At 47.1% G+C, this 25,610-nt stretch overlaps 1 protein-coding gene across 4 annotated transcripts in view; it reads left to right on the top strand.

Moving 5' to 3' along the window:
* The window catches only part of PEBP4 (phosphatidylethanolamine binding protein 4), a 288,994-nt gene that overhangs the window by 50,955 nt on the left and 212,429 nt on the right, over positions 1–25,610 (top strand). For 2 of the 4 annotated variants that reach the window (XM_074384057.1, XM_074384056.1), the window contains 3 exons: positions 4,179–4,377; positions 4,489–4,748; positions 20,018–20,154. In XM_074384057.1, coding sequence (XP_074240158.1) covers positions 20,036–20,154 — 119 coding nt within the window. In that variant the 5' untranslated portion in view covers positions 4,179–4,377; positions 4,489–4,748; positions 20,018–20,035. Of the gene's footprint in view, positions 1–4,178; positions 4,378–4,488; positions 4,749–19,446; positions 19,917–20,017; positions 20,155–25,610 lie in introns of those variants that run through there. The other 2 variants (XM_074384058.1, XM_003937168.4) reach the window with 2 other exon arrangements.

Below are 25,610 nucleotides of genomic sequence, written 5' to 3'. Positions count from 1 at the left end.
AGGCAGAGAGCGGGGATGATGGAAAAGACAATCCCCTACCTTGCCTTTCTACAGAGAAGCTCAGGAAACAGGATGGGCGGGTATCTGAGCTCCTTGGGCCTATTGCAACATCTGTTTCCCCTGCAGTATTCTCTGGAGACTCTCCGGGAAAGTGACAGGCCTTATTTAGCACAGCAAGAAGATAGAAGCTGACACTGGCTAGCTGAGCAGATCTTGTGGTTCTGCCGCAGATCAACAGCCCCAAGGAGTACCTTATGGCACTGATGGGCTGGAAGAGACACCCTTACTGAAGTCTCATCCCTTGGCACTCCTGAGCTGCTCTCTTGCGGTTTTGATAAATCCTCTCTCTTTTTTTTTTTTTTTTTTTTTAGACTTTAGAAAATTATTTCAAAACGGAATGTTTTTTTGCTGGTAGATTCTCCTGGGTAATAAAGGGAAAATAAAGCAAACTGTAAGGTATTGTAAAATATCAGATATTTAAAGCATAGAAAATGAGAATAAAACTACTGAATGTAGGCCGGGCATGGTAACTCAAGCCTGTAATCCTCTCTCTTTTTGTTCTCATCAGAGTTAGAATTTTTCTTGGTTTAAGAGGGAAAAAATAAGGCCAAGCACTGGGGCTGACGCCTAGAATCCCAGCACTTTAGGAGGACAAGGTGAGTGGATTGCTTGAACCCAAAGGTTCGAGATCAGCCTGGGCAACATGGCAAAATCCTGTCTTTACAAAACATGCAAAAAATTACCCAGGTGTGGTGGCACGTGCCTGTAGTGCCAGCTACCCAGGAGGCTGAGATGGGAGGATTGCCTGAGCCTGGAGGGTTGATCACATCACTACCCTCCAGCCTGGGCGACACAGCAGGATCCTGTCTCAATAAAGAAATAAGAGGGAAAAGGTGGAATCAAACATAGTATGTGTCAAGCACTGCTCACCCTTCTCCTTCCTCGTCTGCTTGCCTCGTGGATTAGTGTGCCCACTCTAAAGAAGAGGAAACAGGAATAGAAAGAATAGGAAGCTTGACCACGGCACAAGCTCGCAGTGGTAGTCCACGCGCAAAGCACGTCTTCCCTCTGGATAAGGGCTTTTGCCATTATAGTCTCTCTTGCTATAGTTTCAGGCCAGGAATGTTGGTGCCAGCCTGAAGGCTCTCCACGATGACCTTGTTAACCTCACAGAAACCCACACTGTGAAATGAGTTAGTTCACAGGACTTGCTGGAGAGAAGACAAGGGCGTAAGTCAGCTCTTATTTAAAGAGGAATCAACTCTTCAGCATGCCTCAGTTTCCCACCTGTAGAATAGTCTCCTCTCTTCTTCTTTTTTTTTTTTTTTGAGACGGAGTCTCACTCTGTTGCCCAGGCTGGAGTGCAGTGGCGCTATCTCGGCTCACTGCAACCTCTGCCTTCTGGGTTCAAGAGATTCTCCTGCCTCAGCCTCCTGAGTAGCTGGGACTACAGGCGCATGCCACCACACCGGCTAATTTTTTATCTTTAGTAGAGACGGGGTTTCACCATGTTGGCCAGGCTGGTCTCGAACTCCTGACCAGTCTCCTGTCTTCTATCCAGCTCTTGGAGATGTTGTAAGGCTGAGTGACAATGGTGAAGGGTGGTGTCCCATGCTGACCCTGGGATTCTCCCATTCAGCCTAAGACTTGGATGCGGTCCCCACCCCAACTCTCTTGGTCCTTTGTGTTTGGTGCTCCAGCAATTCCATCCCATCCCTCGTCCACCAGCCTCTGAGTCCTTCTGCCCCAGTGCCTTTGCACCTTCTCCTGTCCCTCTCCCAAAACCTTTTCTGATCCCCATTCCATAAGAGAATCACACCCTCTGTCTTGATTGTAGTGGTGGGATTTTAGCTGAGAGGAGTTACAGAGTAACAACACGAAGAGGCCAATGCCACTGAGAGAATGTATTACCTATAGTTTCCAAGAGAAAGGGGCATACTAGGTCACACAGGGCCACATGGGGAAGCAGCTGGTAGGTCAGGAGACAGGAAGAGCCAGACAAAGTAGGGCCCTGATTGCATTTCCTATGGGAAGGAAGGAAGGGGCAGGCGGAGTGGCTGAGCTGTTGAGGATTGGCTGGTTTGCATAATGTTGGTGGTCTGGGGTGATTTAGGGCAGGGGGAGTATTGGCTTGGTGTGTGACAGTAGATAAAGGGTCGGGGGCTGGGGAATGAATTGGTTGTCATGCACATGAAAGGCAAGTTCACAGGCAAGTTACTTACTATCTATAGGAATTAGCTAGCCCTGGGAGGGACAGTCTCTTTTAGGCCAGCAAGGCCCCCAAGATGTCAAACAATCATAAAATACAGAAAATTTAAAACATGACTGGCTGGACACAGGGGCTCACACCTCTAATCCCACTGCTTTGGGAGGCCAAGGCAGGAGGACTGCTTGAGCCCAGGAGTTCAAGACCAGCCTCGGCAACATAGCGAGACTCTCATCTCTACAGAAAATTTAAGAATTAGCCAGATATGGTGATGTATGGACTGCAGTCCTAGCTATGTGGGAAGATCCCTGAAGTCCGGGAGTTCAAGGCTGCAGTGAGCTATGATCACACCGCTGCACTCCAGCCTGGGCAACAGAGTAAGACAATGTCTCTAAAAAAAAAAAATGTTTTTTTAAACATGATTAACACACCCTCCTCTTTAATCTGGGAGTGCTTCTATGACTGAACTCGGCACACAGTTGGTGATTTTTTTTTTTTTTTTTTTTTTTTTTTGAGGCAGAGTCTCACTCTGTTACCCAGGCAGGAGTGCAGTGGTGCAATCTCAGATCACTGCAACCTCCGCCTCCCAGGTTCAAGCAATTCTCCTGCCTCAGCCTCCCAAGTCGCTGGGATTACAGGTGCATGCCACCACACCTGGCTAATTTCTTTTGTAGTTTTAGTAGAGATGGGGTTTCACTATGTTGGCCAGGTTGGTTTCAAACTCCTAACCTCAAGTGATCCACTTGCCTTGGCCTCCCAAATAGTTAGGATTACAGGTGTAAGCCACTGTACCTGGCCCTCAGTTGTGATTTTGTTTGCTGTGTTGTTTTATTTTGTTTTTAGACAGGGTCTCACTCTAGGCTGAAGTACGATGGCACAAACGTGGCTCCCTGTAGCCTCTACCTCCCAGGCTCAAGCAGTTCCCCCTCCTCAGCCTCAAGGTGTGCACCACCACACCTAGCTAATTTTTTCTTTTTCTTTTAGTAGAGATGGGGGTGGTATCACTATGTCGTCCAGGCTGGTCTTGAACTCCTTGATTCAAGCAATACTCCCACCTCCCATGGTGTTGGGATTACAGGTATGAGCCACCACACCTGGCTGTTTGTTTAGATGCTCAACTCCCTCGCTAAGCTGTGAGCTTATCAAGAGCAGGATCCTCACCTTGTTCATCTTTGTACCTTCCACACCTGGTGCATGCCTGCTATTTATATAGATTAAATACAAGGACTCTCCAGCCTGGCTGCATATGAGAATCATCTGGGAAGCATTTGAAAACCTCCATGTCTAGGCTTCACCCTCAGAGATTCTAGTCTAATCCACTTGTTGTGGGGCCAGGCATTGGTGTTTTCAGGAATTTCTCAGATGGTCTACTGTGCAGAACCACTGGGTTAATGTTTAACTTTTCACTGATTCACTGATTTTCCTGGGAGAAATTCTCTAGAAAGCAAGCGATGGTTCCAGGTGTGGTTATTTAAAACACAGCAGGAAACCTGGGACCTGAAAACCACGTACTTGCCCCGGGCCTAGTTACCCAAGTCAGAGCCAGCCTGAAATACCTCGGGCTGAACCAGGTGGTGGTGTTCTCCATCATTCTGCAGGCTCCAGGCCACACTTGTCGAGGAATGGGAGGTTTCTAAATCCCTACAGTAGCCTGGTTCAGCGGGTGGCTCACGCCTGTAATCCCAGCTCTTTGGGAGGCCAGGATGGGTAGATCACCTGAGGTCAGCGGTTCAAGAGCAGCCTGGCCAACACGGAGAAACCCCGTCTCTACTACAAGTACAAAAAAAGAAAAAAAGCTGCGCGTGGTGGTGGTGCCTGTAATCCCAGCTACTCCGGAGGCTGAGGCACAAGAATTGCTTGAACCTGGGAGGCAGAGGTTGCAGTGAGCCCAGATCGCATGATAGCACTCCAGCCTGGGCAACAAGAGTGAAACTCCGTCTTTAAATAATCATTAATAAATAAATCCCCCCAGGCTGGGAGCTGAGGATGGCTGTCCGTCGCGGTCTCTCCCCCGTCTGTGGCAGCGTGCCTGTTGCTCTCCGTGGTGAAATGCCGGTCCTCTTTCCCTGGATTCTGGTCTCGGTGGTCCCTCCAGCCTCCTGCTCCTGACTCTGCACCTCCAGCGTCCCTTCAGCCTGACTCTCAGCGCATCTCGAAAGGCAGGAGAAACAGTAAGAGAATCGTCTCTGCCATTTCCACTCTTTTCCTTAGAATCCTTGGAAGGAGGAATGCCGCAAACCCACCCATTCTTCTTTCCTGTTCTCGTCTGCCCTACGTATTAGCTCGTCCCTGGAACTTCGCTGGAACCTTCTCCAACTGTCTCCCCAACGGCCAACAGCTGCCTCCTCTCCTGTGGCTCCAGGAACCTTCCTGAACCCTCTCAAACTCTCAACATCTGCAGGCTCTCTCCGTGATTACCTTAAGAGCCCAAACTGAGGGACACCCTGGAGGGAACTTTCTCCCCAACTTCTCCAGGCCAGAGACCTGTCAAGGTGTCTCACTGTCCTGCAGCCACCACCCAACAGCTCCCACACGGTTCTGGGTAAGTGACAAGGACTCTTCTCCCTTGTTGGTGTGTGGCAGGCGTTTGCTGTGGGGGCGGGGGCGGTGGCGGTCAGGAGATTGGCTTAGGGGGCTGTTAGGAATTTGTGGTGAGGGTGGTGTTTCTTTCACTCTAGTATGATTTGAGCCCGTCATTTGAGGCGTTCTTTGTGACATTATTTATGGCATTTCTAGGTGCCTGTCTCTGAGCATCAAACATTTCTCTAATTCTCCCCAGAAAGGGAGCTTTGGTGAATTTCTCACTGCCTGAGCTCTGGACTGGGATGAGCCTCACCGATTTCAGGCAGGCCTTACGTCTGTCAGATTTAGTGAGTTTCTTTCCTTGGCGAGGCCTTCATTCCGCCTTCCATGATACAGGAAGAAGAGTCCCCGTTTCCTTCCATCCTGAGATATGTGGGGGAAACCAGAGATTGACTCTGTCCCTGCAAAGAGTGGCGAGGTAAATACACAGCTTCAGCAGGCTCTACATTCAATTCTCACCTCCACCAGATGGAAAAAACATTCATTCTTTCAAAGGCGGCATGGTGGCAAGTGAATGCGTGAGGCACCACCATTTCATAGCCCTTCTGGAGCCTGCCATTTCATGGGTGAAGTTATTCATTAATAGATGCATGTACATCTATTAACGAAATGAGCTTATTAAGTCAATGGTTGGTTGCGGAGACCAATAAGCTGGAGCTACCTAAAAGAAGAACTTGTGTCCCTAGAGTGGACGGGTCCTGGCCCCCAGCTTCTGGAGGGGTGAGAGCAGGGGTCAGAGCTAGGTTTCTGTCACACTCTCCTGACTCCTGGGGAATGTAATTGCTGGGAAAATTCAGCCCTGGAGCTCTCTTTGCCAGCATCGTTGCCACCATGAATTCCTTTGTCTTCTGCTTGATAAAAAGAAAGCAGACATCTCTTAAAACAACAGAGCAAGTGCAGATACCCGGTAACAGAGGGTTCCCTGTTCCTTCCTCCCATTCCTTAGATATTGCTGGTATTCATGCACTTAACCATGAGCCAGAATCATTTGAGACATTCTTGTTTTTAACTTTTAAAAAACAATTATCTATAAGGCCAATTAATAATAAAAATAGGCCAGGTCCAGTGGCTCATGCCTGTAATCCCAGTACTTTGGGAGGCCGAGATGGGTGGACCACGAGGTCAGGAGTTCGAGGCCATCCTGGCCAACGTGGTGAAACCCTGGTTTTACTAAACTACAAAAACAAAATTAGCCGAGCATGGTAGTGTGTGCGCCTGTAGTCCCAACTACTTGAGAGGCTGAGGCAGGGGAATCGCTTGAACCCAGGAGGCAGATCTTGTGGTGAGCTGAGATCGTGCCACTGCACTCCAGCCTGGGCGACTGAGTGAGACTCCATCTCAAAAAAAAAAAAAAATAGTAAAAATAAAATATTTTCTTTTACCTCCATTTATTCCATCTTTGATGTTCTTCCTTTCTCTATGTAGAGCCAAGGTTTCATTTCGCTTTTCCTTGAAGGGCTTCTTTTGACGTGCAAGGCAGGTCTACTGGAAAATTCTTCTCTCGGCTTTTCTTCATCTTCATATCCTCTCCACCTTTGAAGAAAAATTCCACTGGATACAGATTCTAGGTTGATAGGAGTTTTTCTTTCAACGCTTTTTGTATTTGACTCCGTTCTCATCACGCTTGCCTGATTTCTGATGGGAAGTTTGACGCAATACTTACCATCGTTCATTTAGAAGTAAGCCCACCTCCTTGAGAAAAAAAAACAAAAGAAATTATATTTTTATACTTTTACACTTCACGACAATTTTCAAACTGGTCATCTGAAATGGAAGATGCATAAAAAGCAGTGAAGAGCTGATAACAAAAGATGGCCCACGTGCATGTTGGGTGACTTTGGGATTCTTTGCCTGTCTTTAAATAGGACAACCAAAGGTCAAAATGGTTCCTTTACAACAGACGGTTTTAAAATGTGCGTGCGTATTTATGTAACGGTTTATTAAGCATCTGCTATGTTCATGGTGCTGTAGGGAATGCAGAGACAAACGGGGCCCTCACAGGATGAAATATGTGCACAGAAAACTCGAGCAGAAGGCAAAAAATTAATGAATGTGAGGTGGGAGGAGCAGCTCTGCTCCTGGAGCTTCGGTGAGACCCAGATCTATAATGGGGGGAAGCGTGACTTTTAAGAATTCAATATCCACCCCTCCTTCTCTGACTTTCTCCCTTCCTCAAGTAGTGATGGAGCACCTGCTGATCCCACGCACTGTGCTTGTGGCAGACACAGCAATTCATAGGCTGCATGGGGTCCCTCCTCCATGAAGGTAACAGCCCAGTGACAGAGAAATGCAAGAAAATAAACAAAAATGACTGGATATTATTATACTATCGTGGTGGAAGTACTGCAGATGCTGTCTGCAGATATGACAAGATATCCAGGAAGGTACCCTAAAGAAGTGATTTTTTTTTTTTTTTTTTTTGAGTCAGAGTTTTTCGCTCTTGTTACCCAGGCTGGAGTGCAATGGTGCGATCTCAGCTCACCGCAACCTCCACCTCCTGGGTTCCAGCAATTCTCCTGCCTCAGCCTCCTGAGTAGCTGGGATTACAGGCACGCACCACCATGCCCAGCTAATTTTTTGTATTTTTAGTAGAGACGGGGTTTCACCATGTTGACCAGGATGGTCTCGATCTCTTGACCTCGTGATCCACCCGCCTCGGCCTCCCAAAGTGTTGGGATTACAGGCGTGAGCCACCTCGCCCAGCCCAGAAGTGATGTTTAAATGGCCCTTGAAGGTGAGCAAAAGTAAGTGGGTCACCTTTTGCAAAAGCAGGTGGGTCATGGAGCAGGAGACAAAAGAGCTCCTTACCGACAGAATAGCTTGTGCAGAAAGGCCTAGAGGTGGGAGAGAGCATAGCTGATTGGGAAGATAGAGAGTAGTCCACACAGGCTGAACAAGCTGTCTACACAGATAGGAGGGTGGAGTGGCCAGTGTTGCCACAGGGGCTCTATAGAACGCTAGTTCCTGGGATTCTTTTTCTCTCCTCTTCTGCAGGTTGTCTTTTCACTGTCTTGATAGTGCCCTTTGATGCCCCAAAGTTTTCTGTTTTCATGGAGTTCAATGGGTCAGTCTGCTTTTGCTGCCTCTGCTTTGGTGCCATATGTAAATCAATACCAGATTGGATGTCATGAAGCTTTTCCCCTGTGTCTTCTTCTAAGAGTTCTGTGGTTTCAGCTCTTAGATTTAGATCTTTGATCCACTTTGAATTTGTTTTTATGTCTGGTGTAAACCAAGGATCCAACTTCCTTCTTTTGCTTGCGCTACCCACTTGTCCCAGAATCTCTCTCTCTCTCTCTCACACACACACACACACACACACACACACACACACAGAGAGAGAGAGAGAGAGAGAGAGAGAGAGAGAGAGAGAGAGATTGATTCTCACATACAAACATATGAGGGTTTATTTCTGGGCTCTCTATTCTATTCCATGGACCTATTTATCTGTCTTTATTGCCAGTATCACACTATTTGGATACTGTAGCTTTGTAGTAAGTCTTGAAATCAGAAAGTATGAGTCTTTTAAATATGTTCTTTTTTTCAAGATTATTTTGGCTCTTTGGGGCCCCATGAGATTATATAGAAATTTTAGGGGGGGGGGTTCTATTTCTATAAGAAAATGGCATTTTGACAGGGATTGCAATGACTCTGTAGATCACTTTGAGTAACTTTGCATCTTACCAATATTAAGTCTTCGCTTCATGAACACTGAATGTCTTTACATTTATTTATCTCTAATTTATTTCAGCAACATTTTGTGGTTTTCAGTGTACAAGTCTTTCACCTCTGGTTAAGTTTGTTCCTAGTTTATTCTGTTTGATGTAATCATAAATAGACTTTTCCTAATTTCCTATTGGAATTCTTCATTTTTAGAGTAAACAAATGCATTTGATTTTTGTTTGTTGATTTTGTAAACTGCAGCTTCACTGAATTTGCTTGTTAGCTCTAACAGTTTGTCTTTTTTTAATTATTAAAGTTTTCTATATGTAAGATTGTTACCTGCAAACAGATAATTGTACTTCTTCCTAATTTGGATGCCTTATATTTCTTTTTCTTGCGTAATTGCTTTGGCTAGAACTTTCAGTATATGTTGAATAAGAGTGGCGAAGGCATGCATCCTTGTCTTGTTCTTGATTAGAGGAAAACTTGAAGTCTGTCACCACTGAGTACATTGTTACCTGTGACCTTTCTGTATATGGCCTTTATTGTGTTGAGGAAGATACTTTCCCTTCGTAGTTTGTTTTTATCATGAAAGGGTGTCGAGTTTTGCCAAATGATTTTTCTGCATCAATTGAGATGACCATGCAGTAGTTTTCATTCATCCTATTAATGTGGTGTTATGTTGACTGTTTTTTGGTTTTTATTTATTTATTTATTTTTGGTTGTTTTTTTGCTTGTTTGGTTTGATGTTTTTTGTTTTGTTTTGTTTTTTTGGAGACAAAGTTTGCCTTTTGTTGCCAGGCTGGAGTGCAATGGCACAATCCTGGCTCACTGCAACCTCCGCCTCCTGGGTTCAACCGATTCTCTTGCCTCTGCCGACCGAGTAGCTAGGATTACAGGTGCCTGCCACCACGCCCAGCTAATTTTTGTGTGTTTAGTAGAGATGAGGCTTCACTATGTTGGCCAGGATGGTCTCAAACTCCTGAGCTCAGATGATCCACCTGCCTTGGCCTCCTGAAGTGCTGGGATTTCAGGTGTGAGCCACTGAGCTAGGCTGTTGATTGCTTTTTATACATTGAATCATGCTTGCATTATAGATATAAATCTCACTTGGTTATATTGTATAATCCTTTCAGTGTGCCGTTGAATTCTCTGAGCTAATATTTTGTTGGGGGCTTTTGCATCAGAGTTTACAAGGAATATTGCTTTGTGATTTTCTTTTCTAACAGAGTCTTTGTCTGGCTTTGGTATCATGGTAATGCTGCCTTCATAGAGTGAGTCAGGGAGTATTCTCTCCAATGTTTTGGAAAAGTGTGAGAAGAATCAGTGTTCATTCTTCTTTAAATGTTTTGTAGAAATCACCAGTAAAACTATCTGGTTCAGGGCTTTTCTTTATTGGGAAGTTTTTGATTACTGCTTCAATCTTTTTACTAGGAGTGGGCCTATTCATGTTTTCCGTCTCTTCATGATTCAGTCTTGGTAGGACTTATGTTTCCAGAAATTTGTTTTTTTCATCTGAGTTAGTGAATTAAGTAACCAACAACCTTACCCATTGTTCCTATTAATCTCTTATCACCCTTATTTCTTTATATTTTTATTTCTATAAATTTTAGAGGAATCTCCTTACCTTCATTTCTTATTTTAGTAATTTGAGTCTTCTCTGTTTAATTAATCTGGCTGAAAGTTTGTCAATTTTGCTAATGTCTTTAAAAGAACCAACTTTTGGTTTTGTTGATTTTCTGTTCTCTATTTTATGTCGGCTGTAATCTTTGGTATTTCTTTCTTTCTGCTAGCTTTAGTTTTTCTTGTTTTGTTTTGTTTTCCTAGCTCCTTAATGTGTAAGTTTAGGTTGTTGATTTGAGATCTTTCTTCTTTTTTAACATAAGCATTTGCAACTTCTCAGTGTAAGCTTTTATAGCTGTTTCATAGCATATACAGCTTTCACTGCATCCCATACACCTTGGTATACATGTTGAGTTTCCCTTATTGGAAAGTATTTCAGAAGTATTTCACATTTCAAATTTTTCAGATTTTAGAATATTTGCATATGTGAGATATTTTGGAGATGGGACTCAAGTCTAAACATGAAATTTATTTATATTTATAAACACAGCTGAAAGATAATTTTATACAATATCATTAATAATGTTGTGTATAAAACAAAGTTTTGACTGTGACCCATCCCATGAGGTCTGATGTAGGATTTTTCACTTGTGGTATTCCATAGGCATTCAAAATTTTGAATTTTGAAGCATTCCAGAATTCAAATTTTTGATTAGGGATGTATTTTTGTTGTTGTGGTTTGAGGCAGAGTCTTGCTCTGTTGCCCAGGCTGGAGTGCAGTGGTGCAATTTCAGTTTACTGCAACCTCCATTTCCCGGGTTCAAGCAATTCTCCCACCTCAACCTCCCGAGTAGCTGGGATGGAACTATAGGTGCTCACCACCATGCCCGGCTAATTTTTGTATTTTTAGTAGAGATGGGGTTTCTCCATATTGGCCAGGCTGGTCTTGAACCCCTGACTTGGAGTGATCTGCCCACCACAGCCTCCCAAAGTGTCAGGATTACAGGTGTGAGCCACTGCACCCAGCCAGTCTCCCTTTTCTTTAATTGGTCTTCTGCCTAGTTGTTCTATTCATTATTAAAAGTAGAGTATTGCTGGGCGCGGTGGCTCAAGCCTGTAATCCCAGCACTTTGGGATGCCAACGTGGGTGGATCACAAGGTCAAGAGATCGAGACCATCCTGGTCAACATGGTGAAACCCCGTCTCTACTAAAAATACAGAACATTAGCTGGGCGTCGTGGCACGTGCCTGTAATCCCAGCTACTCAGGAGGTTGAGGCAGGAGAATTGCCTGAACCCAGGAGGCGGAAGTTGCGGTGAGCCAAGATCGCGCCATTGCACTCCAGCCTGGGTAACAAGAGTGAAACTCCGTCTCAAAAAAAAAAAAAAAAAAAAAAAAAGGTAGAAAATTGAAATCTCCCACTACTGTTGTTAAGTTACCTAGTGTTCCCTTCAATTCTATCCTTGTTTTCTTAGCTATTCTGGATCCCTGATGTTTGGTGCATATAGGTTTATAACTGTTACATCTTCTTCGTGAATTGACGCTTATCAATATACACTGTCTTCTTTGTCTCTTGTTGTAGAGCCAGACTTTAAAATCTATTTTGAGAACAAGGATAGCTATATATTAATAGAGCTATCCCTGTTCTCTTTTCATTACTATGTGCTTAGGATATCTTTTAAATCCTTTCTCTTTCAATCTATTTGTGTCCTTAAAGCTAAAGTGAGTCTATTGTGGACAGTATATAATTGAATCATTTTTAAAAAACATAATAGGTCATTTTATAACTTTTTATCAGGGCATTGAATGCAATTAAATTTAAATTTAAATCCACTTACTGACAGATAATGACTTATTTTGCCATTTTGTTGTTTTCTGTATGTTTTCACCCTCCCTCCGTCCCTCCCTGCCTTCCTTCATTCCTTCCCCTCTCTCTCTCTCTCTCATTCTCTCTTTCTTTGAAATGGGGTCTCACTACGTGGCCCAGGCTGGCCTCAAATGATCCTCTCACCTAAGCCTCCCAAACAGCTGGAACTACAGGCATGTGCCACTGCATCTGACTACTTTTCAGCTTTTTATGTCCCTCATTTCCTCCATTTCTACCTTTCTTTGCATTTTTTTTTTTTTTTTTTTTGCAGTGACATGTTTTATTCACTTCTTATTTCCTTTTGTGTATATTCTAGAAATACATTTTGTGGTTACCATGGGAATTACATATAACATCCTAAAGTTATAATGATCTAATTTGAATTGATACTAACTTAACTTCAATTGCATACAAACACTTTTACATCTCCACGACCCCCACATTTTATGTGACTGGTTGTTATATATTGTATACCCACTCACATAGATTCATAATTATTTTATTCATTGTCTTTAAATCCTGTTCTATAATTTAGGTATTTGCCCCCTGAAAATCTCGTGTTGAAATCTGATCCCCAGTGTTGGAGGTGGGACCCAGTGAGTGATGTTTGGGTTATGGGGGCAGGTCTTGCGTGAATAGAATGCATTTCCAGGGGAGTGCATTCTCACCTTATTAGTTCCCATGAGAAGTGGTTGTTAAAAGGAGCCTGGCAGCTCCCCTCTCTCATTCCTGCTTTTTTTTTTTTTTTTTTTTTTTTTTGAGACGGAGTTTCACTCTTGTTACCCAGGCTGGAGTGCAATGGCGCGATCTAGGCTCACCGCAACCTCCGCCTCCTGGGCTCAGGCAATTCTCCTGCCTCAGCCTCCTGAGTAGCTGGGATTACAGGCACGGGCCACCATGCCCAGCTAGTTTTTTGTATTTTTAGTAGAGACGGGGTTTCACCATGTTGACCAGGATGGTCTCGATCTCTCGACCTCGTGATCCACCCGCCTCGGCCTCCCAAAGTGCTGGGATTACAGGCTTGAGTCACCGCGCCCGGCCCATTCCTGCTTTCTACTTCACTGTGTGATTTCCGCACACTCCAGCTTCCCTTTGCCTTCTACACAGAGTGGGAAAATCCTGAGGCTTCCAGGCTTCCAGCCAGCAGAATTGTGAGCCAAGTAAACCTCTTTATCAATTATTCAGCCTCAGGTATTCATTTATAGCAACACTAAATGGACTAAGACATCCTGTATTTAAAAAATGGAATTATAAACCACAATTATAGTAATACTGGCTTCTTTTTTCTTATTTTCATTTTTTATTTTTATAAAGATGGGTTTCACTATGATGGCCACGCTGGTTTTGAACTCCAGACCTCAAGTGATCCACCCACCTCAGCCTCCCAAAGTGCTAGGATTACAGGCGTGAGCCACCGCGCCCAGCATACTGGCTTTTTTATTTGTCTATGTGTTTACCTCAAACAAAGGTCTTTATATATTTTTTCACCTAGTTTTAGCCTACTGCCATCTTTTCATTTCAACCTACTTTCAGTATTTTTTGCAGGGCAGCACTAGTGGTAAAAAAAAAAAAACAAAAAAACAAAAAACCTCCCTAAGCTTTTGTTTATCTGGGACTTTCTTTCTTTCTTTTTTTTTGAGATGGGGTTTCGCTCTTGTTACCCAGGCTAGAGTGCAGTGGCACAATCTCGGCTCACTGCAAACTCTGCCTCCTGGGTTCAAGCAATTCTCCTGCCTCAGCCTCCTGAGTAGCTGGAATTACAGGTGCCTGCCACCATGCCCAGCTAATTTTGTATTTTTAGTAGAGACAAGATTTCTGTATGTTGCTTAGGCTGGTCTCAAACTCCTGACCTCAGGTGATCCACCTGCCTTGGCCTCCCAAAGTGCTGGGATTACAGGCATAAGCCACTGTGCCCAGCCATGTTTATCTGGGATTTTCTTAATTTCACTCTAATTAATATTTTGGAAGATAGTTTTGCTGGATGTAGAATTCTTTTTTTTTTTTTTTTTTTTTTGGAGACGGAGTTTCGCTCTTGTTACCCAGGCTGGAGTGCAATGGCGCGATCTCAGCTCACCGCAACCTCCGCCTCCTGGGTTCAGGCAATTCTCCTGCGTCAGCCTCCTGAGTAGCTGGGATTATAGGCACGCGCCACCATGCCCAGCTAATTTTTTGTATTTTTAGTAGAGACGGGGTTTCACCATGTTGACCAGGTTGGTCTCGATCTCTCGACCTCGTGATCCACCCGCCTTGGCCTCCCAAAGTGCTGGGATTACAGGCTTGAGCCACCGCGCCCGGCTCCTAGAATTCTTAATTGACAACTTACCTTCTTTCAGTACTTTATATCATCCCAATGCTCCCTGGGCCTCAAAGTTTCTGCTGACAAATTGGCTGATGATTTTGCTGAGGATCCCTGTACATGATGAGTCACTTCTCTCTTACCATTTTCAAAGTTCTCTCTTTGTCTTTGGTTTTCAACAGCTTGATTCTAATATGTCTTAGCACAGGTCTCTTCAAGTTTATTTTATTTGATATTCCTTGAGCTTCTTGGGGCCTTAGATGGTCTATTGTATGTTTCAATCCGCAGTCTTTGTCTTTGGTGTCTGAAGGTCTGTAGTCTGTCTGCAGGTCTGTAGTCTGTCTGCTGTTTTCATAGGCAATGCTGCCCCTTTTCACTTAGGCAAAGCAGAGAGTACTCCTGCAGGCAGACCCCAGACACGCTAGAGCATTGTGCATGATGGGTCTGGCTCTGCCTTGAGTCTAAGCAAGGAGAGAACTGGGGCTTGAGCTACCATCTCCTCCAGACCAGTACTGCTGGCACTGGAGGTGGGGCAAAGTAGAAAGAAAATGAAACTCCCTACCTTTTCTTTTGGAGATGGAGTCTTGCTCTGTCGCGCAGGCTGGAGTGCAGTGGTGCAATCTAGGCTCAATGGAATCTCAGCCTCCTGGGTTCAAGCAATTCTTCTGCCTTAGCCTCCCGAGTAGCTGAGATTACAGGTGCTCACCACCATGCTTGGCGAATTTTTTTTTTTTTTTTTTTTTTTTGAGACGGAGTTTCACTCTTGTTACCCAGGCTGGAGTGCAATGGCGCGATCTCGGCTCACCGCAACCTCCGCCTGCCGGGTTCAGGCAATTCTCCTGCCTCAGCCTCCTGAGTAGCTGGGATTACAAGCATGCGCCACCACGCCCAGCTATTTTTTTTTTTGTATTCTTAGTAGAGACGGGGTTTCACCATGTTGACCAGGATGGTCTCGATCTCTTGACTTCGTGATCCACCCGCCTCGGCCTCCCAAAGTGCTGGGATTACAGGCTTGAGCCACCGTGCCCGGCCTGAATTTTTGTATTTTTAATAAGAGACGGGGTTTCACCATGTTGGCCAGGCTGGTCTTGAACTCCTGACCTCAGGTGATCTGCCCACCTGGGCCTCCCAAAGTGCTGGGATTTTAGGCACGAGACACCGTGCCTGGCAAAATTCCTATTATTTTGAAGGAGGCTTTGAAAAATGGAGACAGGGTCTCCCTCTCTCACCCAGGCTGCAGTTAAGGAGGCTTTCCTTGGTTGGGCATTTACCTGGTTGCTCTAACCTTTGACTGTTTTCCAGAGTTCCTATAAAGTTTGTTCAGCCAGTTCTCTCTCTCTCTCTGTCTTGTCTTGTCTTGTCTTGTCTTGTCTTGTCTTCTCTTCTTTCTTTCTCTCTCTCTCTCTCTCTCTCTCTCTCTGGGGGGAGGGGGGTGGGGTGGAGGAGGGCAGTGGGGAGGGTGTATGTGTGTGTTTAGCTTTCCATGAAGGAACAAGAGCCTGGAGCCTCCTAGTCATCCATTTTGCTGACATCCCCACAATGATTTTTTTAAACAGCGTTATTGCTATATGTTTAACAGATCTCAGAATTCACGAATTTTGAAGTGTCTAATTCAGTGGTTTTAGTATATGTGTAGATACGGGCAACCATCACATAGTCAATTTTAGAACATTTTCCTCACCTTTAAAAGAAACCTCATACCCTTTAGCTTTCATCCCCCTACCTCTCAGTCACATCTTACCCCGGCCCCACCTTCAGCCTTCAGCCTTAGCAACTACTACTCTAATTTCTGACACTATATGTTTGCCTATTCTGGACATTTCATATAAATGGAATCACACGATATGTCTTCCTTTGCAACTGGCTGCTTTCACTTAGTACAGTGTTTCCCCCATGCCTCCCAGGCCCCCACCCTGGGCTCTGTAGAAGGCACAGGACACTGAGGGTGGAGCAGGAGCAGGGCTGTATGGCGGAGTAGTATTTTAGGGATGGAGCAGTTTGTAGTCATGACAATGTCCAAGAAAGTGGCCACGGGAAGGGAGGCTGGAAAGGAAGAAGGGGAAAATGTTGGTAGAGGCGTCCAAAATAGGCAAATTCATAGAGATAGAAAATAGATTAGGGTTGTCAAGGGCTGGGGGGAGGGAGGAATGGGTGTTACTGCTGATAAGTACGGGACTTCTTTTGAGTTGATGAAATGCTCTGTACTTTGGTAGTGGTGATGGTTGCACAAGCTTGTGAACACATGAAAACCCACTGGACTGTACGTGTTAAAAGGGTGAATTGTATGAGGTATCAATTATATCTCAGTTAATTTTTTTTTAATTAGGAATGAATGGAAAGAGTTCAGGGGAATTTGTTTACTACGGTTCAGAGATTCCAGAGGGCCTGCCTGGAAAGGTTTAGGAGGGAGAGAAAGAACAAGAGTCTATATCTGGGTAGAGAAAGGAGGTACGGTCTGGGCACTGACGGGGGTGTCAGGCACAGGAGGCCTGAAGGGATAAAAAGGGAGTGGAGAATTTCAGCAGCAGTGGTCCAGCAGATCCCAGTAGCTGGAGGGACCGATGTGTCTCAGGAAGCCACAGGTTTGGCTTGATTTTTGGTGGTGCCTGGCGGTGGTCCCAGCCCAGGTAACCGAAGGAGGAGAGGAGGGCTTCAAGGGTGGGCACTAAGAAATCCGGCGATGGGACTTGGCAGGAGTGAGGGGATCGTGCAAAACCAGCCGGGGATGGGGAGGGGGAGCTGTCACTCCCAAAGCTTGAACATGGCCTCCAGATCTTAGGTTTCAAGTATGAATCAAAGTCCTGAAAATCCCCAAGAGAAAGATCAGGTTTGAAAATCCCAAAACCCCCTGCATTCTGCCAGATCTCTCTGTAGGAAAACAAGCCAGAGAAGGTTAGATAAATAAGCAAAAGGCATCCAGGGCTAAGGGCCAACCTGAGTGATTGTTTCCTACTGATATTTATACAGAGTTATGAGCTGTTAGGTAAAACGAGGACGATCAGAAACGGAAGTGGCATGTGTCATGCACTTAAACAAGTTTTATTACGCCTCTATATACTCCATGTAGGGTTCTCAGAATGCTGGACAGTCTCCGTGCTGCCTCCCAGAAGCTTATAGGCTGGGGGGATGAGGGAGATACTATCACTAAGCAAATAACTACAAAATAATTTATTACAACTATAAAGAATAATGAAGAAAGCAATAAGGTGCTCTGATTGCTTATAACAGGAATCTGATGGAGCCTAGGGGTCAGAGCAAGTTTCTTAGGAAATGATATTTCAGCTACCCCCCAATGAAGGTGGGAAGTGGGTCAGTGCCTATTATGGTCCTGGGGTAGAAAGGAACTTGAGAAACCCACCAGAGGTAACATATGAGAGGAGCAGGAAGTCAGCTAGAGAGAGACAGGAAAAGCCGGATCTCACAGGGCATTGTGGGCCATGTGGAGGACTTTGGGAGCCTTCTCCTAAGAGCAAAGGAAAGGTGCAGGGACTGAGAGGCCATGGAGCAGCTACAGGGTGCAGTGGAGCCAGGTGGTTAAGAGTGTGGACTCTGGGCTGGGTGTGGTAGCTCAAACCTGTAATCCTAGCACTTTGGGAAGCCAAGGTGGGTGGATCACTTGAGCCCAGGAGTTTGAGACAAGCCTGGGCAACACGGCAAGACCCTGTCCCTACAAAAAATACGAAATTTAGCCAGAGCCATGGTGTGCCTGTAGTCCCAGCTTCTTGGGATGCTGTGGCAGGAGAATCCCTTGAAGCCCAGAAGGTGGAGGTTTCAGGAGCCTCCATCGCCCCATTGCACTCCAGCCTGGGCGATGGGAGTGAAACCCTGTCTCAAAAAAACAAAAAGCATAGAGTCAACCCAGTTTCAACAGGTTCAACCAGCGCCTGGTTCAAATCTCAGATCTGCCACTTCCTGGTGACCAATATCAGGTTTTAGCTAATGTCACTGTGCCGTAGCCTCCTCCATAAGCGTCTAGTTCCAAGAATTGGCTTGGGGATTTGGAGATAAAAGTGCCTGGCACGTGGATTTAGGAAGAACCAAGGCTGGAAGTGGGCTCAACAGCAGCAACCTGCACTGTGGGCTCTCTCTGCCTCCAGGCCGCCATCACTGTGCTAAAAGAGTTGACACCCAGGAAAGCTGAGGCTTCTCTAGTAATGCCATTTGGAAGATGAGAGTCCCTTGGTCTCGGACAACCATTCTGACAGCATCTCCTTGGCTCTGGCTGTCCTGTGAGCTGTATGCAGACTGAGGCCATGCTCAGCACATACCCTGGGGCCCAACATGGGGCAGGCATGTGGGAGGCTCTTCATGCCTATGGGTGAAGTGGATTGCAAAGGAATGAATGGATGGTTGGATCTGTGGGAGAATACTTAGGCTATTCATAAATTATTGAGCATTTACTATGTGCCAGGCACCTTCCTGAGTGCTTGACCTGATTGATCTCATTCTCACAATGATCTTTTGAGAAGGCTGCTATCGGACTCTGTCCAGTACGGGAGATCTTGGGAATACATTTTCTGGTTGGGGGCAGGTGGAGTCCTGGTTGTACTTCAGGGAACCTAATGATTGAGAAATGTGTTTAATACATAGCCCCAAAGTGGGGGCTTTTTGCCCCACTTTGGGATGCTGGAGGCAGGAATTGAGCCAGAAAGCAGACTCTGCTGAAAATAGTTTCTCTAAAGATCTAGCTGCATGCACTTTACAGCGATGATCTCATATTCCTTAGCGAGGCACCACGGTGACAGGAATCATTTTACTTGTTTGTGAAAAGGAAAAGTGATGTGTTCCAGGGAGACACAGTGGCCTCCCCAGCATCCAGAGAGAGCTCAGAGCAGAAGCCAGGCGTCCTGAGCTGATGGCATGTTTCTCCCACCCCCGCCTCTGAGGGAACAGAGAGCAGAGAGCAGAGAGCAGAGAGCAGAGCTATTGGAAAGGCCGTGGGAAGCCGCCTTTGTTCTTCCCCCTGCCCACTCAGGCTCTAACCAGAATCCCACAGGCACCTGGTGGCAGGGCTGTTCCCCAAGGGAAGGCAGGCGATGGTCTCTGGCTCCCCGTCCTCCTGGTGCTGTGTGGGGGAAGGCCACCCCCTTCTGAGCCCCATGCAGCTCCCGAGACCTCCTTCTCCAGAGACAGTTATTTTGGGAGTGCTGAGTTGAGCACAGCTGCAAGGTGCAGCTGGACGCAACCTTCTGTCCTCAGCTGGCCCTTCAGAGCTGGCCTGGGGTGCCCCTGCCCCAACCTGGGGCAGCAGTCCCTCCTACACAAGGTCACTGCGTCCAACTACCTCTACCTTGGGGAAGCTTGAAGGAGGTGGAGACAGACAGTGGAAGAACGGGGGCGAGGAGGGGCAGAGCTGGTCTAGGGGGCACAGCCCAACCCAACCCCTAGCTCTGAGCCTGAGGTCACCAGCTTCCCAGGGCTTGCCTTACAGCCATGGAGCAGGCTGGCCTTTGGCCAGCTGACCATCCCCGGGCCAGGAGCAAGGGCTGGACGAGGAGCTGCACTAAGAAGCTGCTTATATAAGCACTTCTACTTTGCAGCCTGCTCTCTGCCCTGGCAGCCAGTACAAGAGTGACAACAAAGCTGTGTCCCGCTAGGGGAGGGGCCTCAGCCAGGACTGCACACCGAGTCCACCTTGGAGGAGGCCCGGGTCCTCCCAAGGTACTCGCGTCCGGGTGGTGGATCGGATTCGCTGCAGAGCCCTGGCAGCTGCCTGCCCTTCGCCCTGTGCTTAACCAGAGGTCTCTATCCTGCCTAGTGGGCCCCTGGGGTGGGGGCACAGGTAGTGGGCAGGCACCCCCCAGCAGGGGATCCAGCCTCTCTAACGCTCCTTCTGTTCCAGGTGCCCACGGGTTGGACAATGAGGCTGGCCACAGCAGCACTGTTACTGGGTGTCGTGGCGGTGCTCACTGGAGATGAGAACAAGAATGACTTGTGTGCCCACAGGGCCCTCTTGGATGAGGACACTGTCCTGTGCCAGTAAGTCAGGGCAGGCTTGGAGGCGGGAGGCACAGAGGCTACCTGGCGGGTAGATCTCGGGGAGGGGTGTTTCCAGAACCAAGGAACACCATCTCCTGAGCCCACTTTTATGGGGAAGACAGAACAGATGTCAGGTCTGGAGACCAGCCTGATGGAGGATGGCACCGAGAAAGGGACTCAGAATCAGCTCCTTCCTGCCTCCCAGAACGCACCTTTCCCAGGGCCGGAAGAGCTGTGTGGGTGGTCGGCTCTGCTCGGGCCCTCCAAACCAGGGTCGGGGGCACGGGGGTGGGGCAGGGGGCTGGCCTCAACCTCCCTGCTGGGACCCAGGGAGAGACCGTCCCTCCCTATGGCCTGAATGTGCCACCCCCCCCAGAACCCCAACAAAGAGGCATTTTAATGAAAAGGTATATGATTAGACTGTCTCTGTGTGAGAGGTTTATTTTCAGTGATGGGACCCAGGAGTGTTTGGGCAGGGGGCCCTTTAGGGATCATGGCACTGGACGGAGTCTGGTGGCGAGGCTGGCTTCTTCCCTTTCAAGGGCACTAGCTGCTTCTACTCTGGGTAAGCTGGAAGGCCTGGCATCCACTCTCTCCTCGCCAACTCTGCCTGGTTACAGAAGCAAGCCTTCATTTGTCTGGACTCGTGGGTCCTCCTGAGGCCTCCCCAGGCCACTTTGATGTCAATCCTCCCTGCCAGTTTAGTGACTGGGGAGGGGGCCGCCCACTGCGCCCATGTGCGGGATGGGAGAGGAGGAAAAAGAATTTAGACTTACTCTCTTCTGTACCTTTGAATTTGCACAAACATTACTGTTTGTGAAAATGTTTGTTTTTCTTTTTATTTTAATTTAAAAATTTTTTGACCAACATTACTTTTAGAACCATAAATATGCATCTTCTCTTAAAGTTATGTAGCGGAATTCTTGTTAAAAAGTAACATTTTGGCTGGATGCAGTGGTGCACGTGTGTAATCCCAGCACTTTGGGAGGCCAAGGTGGTTGGATTGCTTAAGCCCAGGAGTTCGAAACCAGCCTGGGCAACATAGACTCTATTTCTACAAAACAATTTAAAAACTAGCCAAGCATGGTGATGCATACCTGTAGTCCCAGCTACTCAAGAGGCTGAGGTGGGAGGATTGCTTAAGCCCAGGAGGCCAATGACTGGACCACTGCACTCCAGCCTGGGCGACAGAGCCAGACCCTGCCTCAAAACAAAACAAAACAAAACAAAAGTAACACTTTGCTCGCATTAGTACATTTTAAAAAATCTTGTTAAACACAGCCAGGCGTGGTGGCTCTCACCTGTAATCCCAGCACTTTGGAAGGCTGAGGTGGGCAGATCTTGTGGTCAGGAGTTTGAGAATAGCCAGGCCAACATGGTGAAACCCCGTCTCTACTAAAAATACAAAAATTAGCTGGGCATGGTGGCAGGTACCTGTAATCCCAGCTACTTGGGAAGCTGAGGCAGGAGAATCGCTTGAACCCAGGAGGCAGAGGTTGCGGTGAGCCATGACCCCATTGCACTCCAGCCTGGGCGACTGAGAAAGACTCTGGCTTAAAAAAAAAAAAAAAAAAAAAAATTCTTGTTAAACAGTTCTGGGTGACTTTCATGTGGGAGGAGGGAGAGAAACATGGCTGCCTCTCACAGAGGGGATCGAATTTTCTAGGTGCTCTGCTGAGGAAGCTGAGGGGCTGGCAGGCTTTCCACTCTGAGCAGTGCAAGGTCAACGCCCCCATAAGCTGGGGAGGCCAGCTGGGCCAGGATACAGCAGGCGCGGGATGCAATAATGGCCCCTTGAGGAGGACCTCAGTGGTTCCTGGAGTTTCCCACACTGTGAAAAATGAGGATGTCTGTAGGGTCACTGGAGGTGACCAGCCTGTGGCCCTGGATGCGCTAAGCTCTGCCCTAATAAGATCACATCTTGGCGCCCTGGTGACCCATGCATGGGGGCACACATGGGGAGCCTCGGGTGTGTATGCCAGATTTCTGTATGCCAGATTTCTCTGCCAGTGCCTGGACTCCCTGACTCCTTTCACTGTCAGTAATGAACGTGCAAAGTCTGTGTTAGCATCCCCACTCTGCAGATGAAGAGTCCCCAGAGATTAAGGAACCTGCCCACGGTGCTTACGTAGCTTAAAAGTGGCAGAGCCAAGATGGAGCCTGCTTGTCTGACTCCACACTGATGCTCTTTCCCCATCTGCTTCTGCTGACAACCCTCACCCTGGGTCCAGGGCTCCCAGACTCGAGTCAAGGGGGACCATTTTCAGGACTCCCAGAATACGCCAGCAGGCCCCCAATTTGAGAAACAGACTTACGACCCTAAGGTAGCACACCAGGAAGATATCTTTTGATTTCAAGCCATCATTGCAAAAGAGGAGCTTTGTCTTTATTACCACTGAAGATTTTTGTTCCAAAGAGATCCTCATGAGTAATGATGAAATTAAAATGCGTCAAGGACAGATCTGACCCTGGAGGAGACAGATTGGACCCCAGCAGGACCTCCTGCACTGAGCCCTCCTCAAGATCCCCACTCAGCTCAGGCTCTGACGTTGGCAAACGATCCCCCAGATGCCCCTGTCCCTTCATCTCCAGCTCCCCGCAACCTGGGCAGCCATCCTCAGTCCTTCAATCCCTGTCAGGGGCCTTGGCTACTCTTCTCTTTAAATAAATTCCTTTTTGAGACAGAGTCTTGCTCTGTCACTTAGGCTGGAGTGCAGTGGCCTGATCATAGCTCACTGCAGCCTTGAACACCTGGGCTCAAGCAATCCTCCTGCCTCAGCTTCGTGAGTAGCTGGGACCACAGGAGCATGCCACCACGCCTGGCTAAGTTTCTTTCTTTTGTAGAGTTGGGGTCTCGCTGCGTTGTTCAGGCTGGTCTCAAACTCTTGGGCTCAAGCAATGCTGCCACCTCAGCCTCCCAAAGTGCTGGGATTACAGGCATGAGTCACCACACCTGACTTGCTCTTTCTCCAAGTGGGGTGACCCATACTTTCACGGGGGGGGGGGGCCCTCTTCAAGGGAGCTTCATATCCCATGCGGCTTTTTGTCATCCTCACTGTCTTAGTCTGCTCTGCTGCTCTAACAAAATACCTTAGACTAGGTCGTTTGTAAACGACAGAAATGCTGTGTTTTAGGAGGTGCTGGTGTCAACCTAGGTAGGACTCGGGTCACAAATGCGTGGAGATGGAAGGGTCATGGCCAGGATGTGACCAAGTACACACACCAAGGCTCACGACTCTGGAGGCTGAGATGCGCCAGGATCGAGGTGCTGGCTAATTCAGCGTGTGCTATGAGCTTGCTCTCTTCAAAGATGGCGCCTTCTTGCTGGGTCTTCACATGGTGGAAGGGAAGGTCAGCTCCCTTCAACCCTTTCATGAGAGTGCCTTTTATGAGGGTGACTTAATCACCTCCTCCAGGTCCTGCTTCTTGATACCATCATATTGAGGATTAAATTCCAAATTTAGAGGAGACACCAACACTCAGACCATAGCATTCACTAAGTGGCAGCTGAAATTCTAAGCCCTTCCTATGGGCACAGCTGAGAAGCCATGTTTTTAGAGACAGGGTCTCACTCTGTCACCCTGTGTCACCCAGGCTGGAATGCAGTAACAGGATCACAGCTGGCTGCAGCCTTGACCTCCCAGACTCAAGCAGTCATCCTAGCCTCCTAAACCTGGGACTACAGATGCGTATCACCACACTTGGCTAATTTTTACAAAATGTTTTATAGAGATAGGGTCTCACTACATTGCCCAGGCTGGCCTCTAACTCCTGGGCTCAAGTGATCATTTTACCTCAGCCTTCCAAAGTGCTAGGATTACAGGCTTGAGCCACCATGCCTGGCCCTTCTGATCCAATTCTTACTGTGACAAAGAGACTCGCATGACCACCTAGCTCAAACTGAAGCCTAGAGGAGAGAAACAGATCACTAGGAAGGATGTGTGGTACAGGAAGGAATGTACAGACACACCCACTGTACCAGTTCTCTGTTGAATACAACCGATTACTCCAATACATAGCAGCTGCAAATATGTACAGTTTCTCCGTTACTCGTCTGGAGATAGGAATGGTGATAACAGCTGCTTCAAGGTATAGTTGCATGAAATGAAATCATACGTAGGTGAGGTCCCTGATCTATTAGAGTGGCCCAGTAAAAGTCATGCCCTTTGTCCCTAGTCCTTTATGTAGTCTTAGTTCATGGCAAAGCCAGGGACAAGGCCCCTGATCTTTTTATTCCACTTTCTAGGGTGCCTCCGAGTCTTGTCCAGGAGATCAGGAGATCCCCAAACTCTTGGGATGGAAATTAGAATGAATTGCATGTCAGGTAAACCACAAGCAGCAAGGGCACAGAGGAAGGTGGTACCTTTGAGGTTTTTTGTCTTGAATATAAGTTGTTTATCTTTAAGATAGGGTCTCGATCTGTCACCCAGGCTGGAGTGTGATGGTGCGATCATGGCTCACTGCAGCCTCTACCTCCTGGGCTCAGGTGATCCTTCCACCTCAGCCTCCCCAGTTGCCGGGACTACAGACTTGCACCACCATGCCTGGTTATTATTATTATTATTTTTAATTTTTGGTAGAAACAGGGTCTCACTATGTTGCCCAGGCTGGTTTCAAATTCCTGGGCTCCAGCGATGCTGGAGCCTCCCACCTCAGCCTCCCAAAGAGCTGAGATGTTAGGCATGAGCCACTGCACCTGGCCTTGAATGCAAATTTTAAAGTATATTTTCTCACTGACTTTAATTTTTGATTCAGCTCACCTCAGCTTTGTCCAGGTTGTCTTGTGAGTTGATCTGAGCATCACAATTCGTGGTCATCAGCTCTGTGCCGTCTGTGGATCAAATAAATTTGCCTTTGTTTCCTTCTCCAAGCCTTTGCTAAAGCTGCTGAGCAGGGCAGAGGCCTGCACACGCCCCTTTCCCATCGTCCTAGTTGGGGCAATATTCAGTCTTCAAACGCTGTCCTGGTAGTGGCCTATGGGTGTGAAGAGAGGGACAGGGACACGACCCAATCCCTGGGTCCCTGGCATGGGCCCTGTCCTTCGGGGTATTCTCTGTGGCCTACATCCCCCTCACCAAATATAGATTTACTGATCTTGCTTGTTTAACTCTTTTGATATTTGTAGCAATTCTACTGTGGTAAAAGGGGAGAGGGGTTGTGGGGGTGGGGGTGGCCCTCTACCCTCAGTTTACCTCCTCCTTGTCCCTCACTTTTCCCATTCTGCGCTGTTGGCTGGCTGGCTCTCTGCCCTTGGAGGGTTCCCTCTCTGCCTCGCATCTGGCTGGCTGCAGCAGCAAGGAGTTGCAGCAGAAACAAACGAAATGGTCCTTAAGATGGGTGGGCGGATCATGAGGTCAGGGGTTCGAGACCAGCCTGACCAACATGGTAAAACCCTGTCTCTACCAAAAAAACAAAAATTACTCGGGCGTGTTTATGCACACTTGTAATCTCAGCTA

The sequence above is a fragment of the Saimiri boliviensis genome, chromosome 13 (genome assembly GCF_048565385.1).
Source record: "Saimiri boliviensis isolate mSaiBol1 chromosome 13, mSaiBol1.pri, whole genome shotgun sequence".
Classification (NCBI taxonomy): domain Eukaryota; kingdom Metazoa; phylum Chordata; class Mammalia; order Primates; family Cebidae; genus Saimiri; species Saimiri boliviensis.
The sequence above is the reverse complement of the archived record's forward strand: the minus strand, read 5'-3'. Positions and strand labels throughout refer to the sequence as shown.